We start from the raw sequence: 7,973 nt of genomic DNA, 5'->3' as shown, positions 1-7,973 counted from the left end.
AATTTAAATTCGAATTAAAAAGAACCAAATGAGCTATCCCATCTGGTGGACAGATGCACTATATATGTATGTATGTATGCATGTGAGTGTACATCCATCCATGATGATTTGAACCCTTCCCCTTCTTCTTGGCCATAACCATAGACATAAAACTAAAAGTAGTTTTCTGAGAATCGAAGTACTTCTTTTTTGTACTTTTTTTATTTTCTTTTCACTTGCAAAACGTTTTTTTAGCTTATTTTTCTCTTCCTTCCTTAGCTACCACTATAATATAACAGCAAAAAAAAAATTGTTTTTTTAATTTTAATATTATTATTATTTTTCTCTTTACTCTTGAATCTCCCCTTTTTTTCCCTTATTTTTCGATATTTCCTAGATTCACTGGTAATTTTTAGGGTTTACAGATCTAATCTGATACTCTGCCTACTATTTTTCTGTTCTTAGCCATGTTTTGGAAGCTCCCATCTCTATCCGCCTCTTGTCCGGTGAGTAATTTTATTTTAATTAGTTAATTATTTAAGATCTTTTATTAGAGTAAGTTTTATTAGTTGTAATTAACTTGTTAACTTTTGGTTAGATTTTTTTTTCTTTGTAGGTTTGAATCAGTGCTTTTCTTTTAACTTAGTTATGTTGAAATTTACTTCTTTTTATAATTAATTTACTTTTGGATTCATTGATGCCGTAGCAGAGTAGCTTCACTGACTTAGATTTGTCCGCTTGTTTGGAAATTTTCATTGCTCGATTCGATGATTATCTTTTTTTTTGGTTTTTTAGAAATCTTTAAGCTAGTTTATGTGGTAATGGCTGTAGTTCCTTTTATTTGAAGATGAAATATAACTGCTATTGAATCAAATTGGTGAAAATATATTAAGCTAATTATAGTTTGCTGGATTTGCTTTCTAATTGATGTTCATTCTCCATTTCCACTCATTTTCTTATGAATATTGTTGAGTGACTCATTTTAATTTTTTGTTTACTATAATTATGATTAGTTTTGTTGACTGCGATTTTCTTTGATAGGTGGAGTCGATATTAGACAAGGAGAACTTTACTTTGGAAGAGCTTCTGGATGAGGAAGAAATAATCCAAGAGTGTAAAGCTTTAAATAGTCGACTCATCAATTTGTAAATTTTTCCACTATCACATTGCGCTTTTCCAGTTTTTTGCTATTATTAATTTTTTTCTTTCTAATTAGTTTTTTTAGTATATTGCAATTGGTTGGATGCTATGACTTAAATTTTCAAGTGTTTGTATAATCTAGTAGAGAGCTAGTTCTTCATGTACTCGACTTTTTATGTGCAGTCTACGAGATAGAGCCCAGGTTGAGCAGTTACTACGATATGTTGTTGAAGAGCCTCCAGAGGATGCTGATAGCAAACGGGCGTTCAAGTATGTAATTTTCATTAAACCAGGAATAAGGAACTAGACTACTTTGTGTTTCCTTGTATTGTAAATTTTCTGATGCTATTTATTCTTTTTTGTGTAGGTTCCCGTTCATTGCCTGTGAGGTATTTACATGTGAGATTGACGTTATTCTGAAGACTTTAGCCGAGGATGAAGAGGTATGGCCTTCATTTGCATTATTGAATATGCATCTTTAGCTATGGACATTGCTATGGTTTTGTTTCATATGATTTTCTCTTTTTGGCAGTTGATGAACTTACTTTTCTCTTTCTTGCAACCAAACCGTCCTCATAGTGCCTTGCTAGCTGGTTATTTCAGTAAGGTGTGTTTGTTCATGTTCAGTTTAATTTCTGTGGCTTTTCATGCCATGCTTTCTTCAACTACTCCTGTGGTTTTTATTACCATTTGATGAGTTTCATTTGCTTTGTATTTTAGGTTTTTATATGCCTTATGCTACGGAAGTCTGTTCAACTTATGAATTACATTCAAGTAAGTAAGGTTTTTGTGTTTCTTTTCACATTCTTAGCCCTCTTGCAATTGTTGATACTTTTATTCTATGTTATTTGAATATGGATAGTACATTCAATAACCTACAAATCTTGATAACTAATGAATTGAAACTCAGTACTGAATGTGCACTGACAATTTGAACTTTACCTTGTTCCCCTGTTGAAATTTAAACTAATTTTATATGGACATGCATGATCCACCTATGAGATTGGTTACCTATAAGCTTAGTTAAACATACTGAATTACTGGTGTAAACAATCATGTTAGCTATTAATCCTTTCCCTCTGGCAAGTTTGTTCTCTGGGTTTAGCTTATAAGGATGATTTAGGCCCAGTGACTTGCCTGAAAAAATGGGCTTGTTTGTGGTTTATGATCTTGAACTACAAAAGATAGCATGGTTTTATTTGTTTATGTGAATTTACTGAGACAGATTACTAACAGGTACATCAAGATGTATTTCACCAACTGGTTGATTTAATAGGAATCACATCCATCATGGAGGTACCCACCATTTCTTTGTTGGTTTATTATAATATTGGGTTTTATATGGCTTGGCATTTATATGTTTTGGTTGAATATTGAAATGAGGCACACCTTTTCACAGGTATTGGTTCGGTTAGTAGGTGCTGATGATCATGTATATCCGAATTGTTTGGATGTAATGCAATGGTTAGCTAATAGCAATTTGTTGGAAATGATTGTGGATAAATTGAGTTCATCGGTAAGTGAGAATTTTCTATTCTATCATTTTCATGGCATACTATACTTTGTAATGAATCTCACAACCTGTTTTTGCAATTACCAGTGTCCTCCTGAGGTTCACGCTAATGCAGCAGAAACATTATGTGCAATAACACGGAATGTCCCATCTGCTTTAGCTACTAAACTCTCTAGTCCAAGGTCTGTGAGATCTTATTCTTTCTTATGTCAGCCTTACTTGCATCACCATCTCAATTCTGTATCGTGAATGTTTCTGTGATTTTGACCTGTGATTTTGAGTATGTTCATATACAGCTTTGTCGCAAGGATATTTGGTCATGCACTGGAAGATTCACACTCAAAATCTGGCCTTGTACACTCGCTCTCAGTTTGTATCTCATTGTTGGATCCAAAAAGATCAGCAATTGCTTCTCCCTTGATGTATTCTTTCCGAAATCAACAGATGTATGAGCCTCCAATCCCCATAAATCCGGAGACTATTAATGCAATGCTGCCTAAGCTTGGTGAGCGGATATGTTTCTCTGAAAGTTCTATGTAATAGTTTTTACATATAGTTGCATGTAATGTGTTGGCTTTCACTTTTAGCTATGGTGTTCACAGCTGCTTGTTTTGCAGGTGACTTACTTATGCTTTTGAATGTCTTATCTGATGAAAAACTTTTGCCTACAACCTATGGAGAATTAAGGCCGCCTCTTGGGAAGCACCGTCTGAAGGTTCATGTTATATTCTCATCTTAAAGTTTATGTCATCCAATATGAGATATAACCTGCACATGTTTAGGTTTTTTTGGTGTTTGTGCATAATGTAATGCAAACTTTTTTCGTTGAAACTTTTTATGTTACGTCTTAATTAATTTGTTAATTTTTTCAGATTGTTGAGTTCATTGCTGTGCTGTTTAGAACTGGAAATCAAGCTGCAGAGAAGGAATTGATCAGCTCAGGAACTATCCAACGAGTTATTGATCTTTTCTTTGAGTAAGCTCTTGGTTAAAATTTGTCATATTCGCTAACATGAGAACAACTTGTTGGAAGTTTGAATCTAGAAGAAGGCACTTGGTTTCTTCTTGAGAAAAGTGTTTTCTGCTATCAGGTTAATATTTATTGTCTCTCAAATTATGTGCAGGTATCCATACAATAATGCGCTACATCATCATGTGGAAAGTATAATATTATCTTGTCTGGAAAGCAAGAATGATGCAATAGTCGACCATCTTCTTCAAGAATGTGATTTGATCAGGAAATTGATCCAAACTGACAAATATCCATTTCTTTCTGGTGACAATAATCAGGTAGTTGTTAATCATATTGTTGTTTGTCCAGTTTGGTAATGGGTATTATTAAAAATATAATTGAAAATGGTTATAATGCTACTGGATCATGCAGCCAACTTACCTTTTTTGTTTGAGCAGCCAATTTTACCTGCTTCTGGAAAACATGCACCACGAGCGGGAAACATCGGTCACATTACACGTATCTCAAATAAACTTGTACAATTAGGAGGCAGTAATAGCTGCATTCAGACACGTCTACAGGTGGGGAATTGGCTGCTTGTTAATGTTGTATGAATGCTTCTGTAAGGATCTTACAGGTTTTAGGTGCATTTTTTTTTTTAAGTCAACAAATTTTGTTTTAATTAAGATCAGGGTATGAATATTTCTGTAGCATGGTAAATCTGTATCAAGTTCTTCACAGTTAGTGTCAGTTGCTTGGTTATTTTTCATGGTTAGCGTGCCTTTCATTTGGCTAGAATTGCATGGTCTGATCTTACATTGGTTTAGGGAACTTTACCAGGATTCCTTATATTTACTTTTTCCTTACACAAGTTCTTATATCCTTTATAGGGAAACAGCGAATGGAATGAGTGGCTAGCTAATGTTCTGCAAGAACGCAATGCAGTTGAAAATGTTTATCGATGGGCGTGTGGGTATGCTTCTGCTTCACTTCTGATATGTGGTGCAGTTAGATTAATATCTTATGTAATTGGGCATCAATTATCACTTGATCTGTCTATGCTTGATATGTTTTTTTGTAAGGGTGTGCCAGCACTTGTGGATTTATTGTATCATGGAAGATTTATAACTTATAAATGGCATATAAACGTGACTTTTTATTGGGCTCTTTTATTTTATTTACAGCTTTCTTCTGTCATATGATGCCTATAATTGTAAAGTTTCTAATTGCACAACTCCAATTTTTGAAATCATCTTGTTATAGCACATTATTTCTGTTTGCTGCAACCACAGTTAGCGAGAGCTAACAGAAGATTCATTTAAAGAATCATATGTATTTTTCCTTCTCATGTGCAGACGCCCAACAGCATTGCAAGACAGAATAAGCGATGAAGATGATCTTCGTGATAGAGATTATGATGTTGCGATTTTGGCAAATACCCTAAGCCAGGCTTTTGGGTACAAATGGAATGATGATAATAAAGAAGTATGTAGTGTGACTTTTCATAAAACTACACTGCATTCTGCATGTTTGCTATACTTATTTTTTTTTATTAACTACTTTCAGGACAATGGTACCCTTGATCGAGATGATGAGGTGAGTGACTATGATTTCTTTTAATTAATTGAATTCTTTTTTGCAATTTTTGTTAAGGCAATAGGTTCTTTTCCCCCATATTCTTTGAACTCTTCATTTTTATTTAAGTTCTCATGTACAACACATGGATATGGCGATGCGACTTTCAAAGATCCTCCAAATACATAGGAAAACAAGGAAAAATCTAACCATACCCAATGTTGGATGCATACCCATATCCGACACTCAACACTCGTGTCTGACTAACATAACTTTTCCTAGACATTGATGGTAACATAACCTTGGCCTATGTGTTAAAATGAAGGAACCAAACAAATAGGCTTCTTGTCCCTATTTTTCTAATGTATAACTTTATAGTAGATTTATGTTTCCCGTTTGCAGGATGTATACTTTGATGATGAATCTGCTGAGGTCGTTGTATCATCCTTGAGGCTCGGTGATGACCAAGGAAGGTAAGTTTCTTGTTGTTACTCATGGTGATGGAGTAATTGGCTGATGAGGTTCATGATGGACGCTTGGGATGGGTGGACGTGTTTCAAAAAGTTTATATTTTTTTTGTTGGAGTAGTCATAACCCTATAGTTTTCTAATGCAGCAGCCTGTTCACGAATTCAGACTGGTTTGCATTCCAAGATGACAGAACCGGTAATGCACCTGCAGCCACATCTCAGACAGAGGTGATGGATGAGATTAACTTGAATGGTACTATTAATGGTGGTAACAGTGGTAGTGATGATGAGGTGGTACTTGGAGGGGAGAACGAGTTGAATGAAAGCAAACAGTCCGTGACTGGCACATCTACTTCCTACGCTATGAATGGATTTGACAATTCCATGACTGGTGGAGACCTGAATCCACAAGGGGAGAAATCAAATGCTTCATATGATATGAGATTCTTTGGATTTGATGCAAGCGAAAACGAAGACTTATTTGGAGATGGGCCTTTGCCCGAGTGGGTGGGGTGGGGAGAATCATCAGATTTGAAACTAGGTGGTTCAAGCAAAAACCCATTTCTAGATGATGACAGCTCAGATGTCAATCAGCCAAGTCATATCGAGACGACGGTCACTTATGTCTTTCCCCTGTCGAATGGAGACCCCATACTTCCAAATGTTTCCCTGGACTCCATGGATCTGAGTGACGGATCAGTGAGCAGTGATACAAGTCAGAAATCTCCACCAGCAGTGCCCTCTTTGTTCGGAGAGGATGTCGAATTCGTAGGGGTGGAATTAGAAGGTACAGAGAAGGCAATGGAACAAGCTTTAAAAGAAGGAATAGTTGGGGAAGCTGGACCGTTAAAGAGGAACATTATTCCAAAGGTACCACAGAAGGAGAATTCGGACGATGATGGGGCTGGAATGAAGGAGTTCAATGATGCAAACTATTGGAAGGTTGATCAAGAGGTCGCTGTTTTAGAGTAATGGTGGTTGAGTCGAAAGTAAGATCGACATCACAGTTTTGTTCGCTCTGAGGGCTGAAGCAGCAAAACTCACTTGTATATTATAATTTTTTTTTTTCTTTCCACTGTTATTTACTGTTTTATGTTCCTTTAATTGTTAGCGTTAACTCCTCTTTATTGTTGTTTTAATGTTTTCATTATTTGAAGGTATTTGGTTCTTCTCGTTGCCCTGATTTAAGGTAAGGGCTTCTCAATTTTATATGTTAGTCTTTATGGAATTTTAATGCAATCATATTTGGTTGTATTTTCAATCTTTATATTAAATTGGTAATAATAATCTCTTATATATATGCAACTGACTTGGGCCTCGAAATTGAAGCCAATATTATTACAATATTGTGACTTGAATTGTGGTTACATTAGGCATATCAGCTGAAGATTTTATACTAAATCTTTTTCCAGAAGTTGAATAATTACTAATTAGGTAAAGTAGCCTTTGGTGGGGTGGGTTGGCTTGGTTACTCTGGGGAGTTATTTCAATTAATTGGATTGAGGGGCCATGGGATTAGTGGGTATTTGTAATTGGTTAAATTTGATAATGGTTTATTATAGTTTAGAATAAAATCCAGCATTTTGCCCTTGAACTTAACAAATTTTTCTATTTTAGCTTTTAATTTTGTTTATGTTAGTCTTGAAATTCTTAACTTTTATTAATTTGGACTTTAAATTTAAATTTTGTTAAAGATATCATAATTGTTCTTGAATATCTAGAAATTTTATATAATTAGATATTATAAATATACTTTATATTAAACAAAAATTCGTGATGTGAAAATCTCAGTTTGATAGTGCTACATCATCATATTTTAATAGAATCTAAGTTTAAGGGTCAAATTGAGTTTCAGAATTGATGTGCATCAAAAGAAAGAACTTTAAAGACTAAGGTGGAAAAATTACTAAATTTAGAGATTAAATGTTATTTATTTCTTATATTTTTAAGTAAAGAAGAGATTTAATTAAGTAATTAGACCATTGAATTAAATTTAGATAAAATTATTATTACAATATAAACTTCTCATTTGAAATTATAGATATAACCTACTTAAGTAAAATTAAATTTAATCTAACCTAATCAAATCTAATTTAACAAGTTAGAATTTTAAAATTTAATATATTGTTAATTTTAAAAAATTTTGATTTGTATACACTCCCATCCCATCAATGTGACTTGAATATCAACAGACTTCACACAATCTATAGTTTGTGAGTGTGTACAAGGTTACAAGGTTGATTTCATTGCATGTTTGAATATAATTTGTTGGTTGGTTGATTGATTGAGAGAAGCCCACATTCTAATTTTCTTTTTCTTCATATCTCATCATCTTCTATTTTGAC

At 34.1% G+C, this 7,973-nt stretch overlaps 1 protein-coding gene across 7 annotated transcripts; it reads left to right on the top strand.

Moving 5' to 3' along the window:
* Window positions 1–6,926, top strand: LOC108483340 (uncharacterized). 7 transcript variants are annotated; one of them, XM_053026703.1, is made up of 20 exons: window positions 1–66; window positions 445–485; window positions 1,021–1,124; window positions 1,303–1,389; window positions 1,487–1,562; window positions 1,652–1,726; window positions 1,840–1,893; window positions 2,356–2,415; window positions 2,519–2,635; window positions 2,720–2,814; window positions 2,929–3,137; window positions 3,250–3,347; window positions 3,505–3,608; window positions 3,757–3,922; window positions 4,043–4,165; window positions 4,475–4,557; window positions 4,940–5,069; window positions 5,151–5,180; window positions 5,562–5,632; window positions 5,778–6,926. In XM_053026703.1, exons 1-20 carry the CDS (start codon window positions 54–56, stop codon window positions 6,598–6,600), a joined length of 2,559 nt encoding a protein of 852 aa, XP_052882663.1. In that variant the 5' UTR covers window positions 1–53; the 3' UTR covers window positions 6,601–6,926. The 7 variants fall into 7 exon arrangements, with proteins under 7 accessions (XP_052882663.1, XP_052882659.1, XP_017642170.1 ...); XM_053026699.1 differs by having other exon boundaries at window positions 5,775–6,926; XM_017786681.2 differs by having other exon boundaries at window positions 1–82.
* Window positions 6,927–7,973: the final 1,047 nt, after the last annotated feature.

The sequence above is a fragment of the Gossypium arboreum genome, chromosome 1 (assembly GCF_025698485.1).
Source record: "Gossypium arboreum isolate Shixiya-1 chromosome 1, ASM2569848v2, whole genome shotgun sequence".
NCBI classification, from domain to species: Eukaryota; Viridiplantae; Streptophyta; class Magnoliopsida; order Malvales; family Malvaceae; genus Gossypium; species Gossypium arboreum.
This window is presented reverse-complemented; position numbering and strand designations above follow the sequence as displayed.

Bases quoted from the DNA above. Each gene is read 5' to 3' on its own strand.
- LOC108483340 (XM_053026695.1), top strand. From the start codon at position 447: ATGTTTTGGAAGCTCCCATCTCTATCCGCCTCTTGTCCG. The intron at 3,138-3,249 runs GTGAGCGGATAT...CTTGTTTTGCAG, and splicing joins TGCAATGCTGCCTAAGCTTG to GTGACTTACTTATGCTTTTG. The intron at 3,348-3,504 runs GTTCATGTTATA...TAATTTTTTCAG, and splicing joins TTGGGAAGCACCGTCTGAAG to ATTGTTGAGTTCATTGCTGT.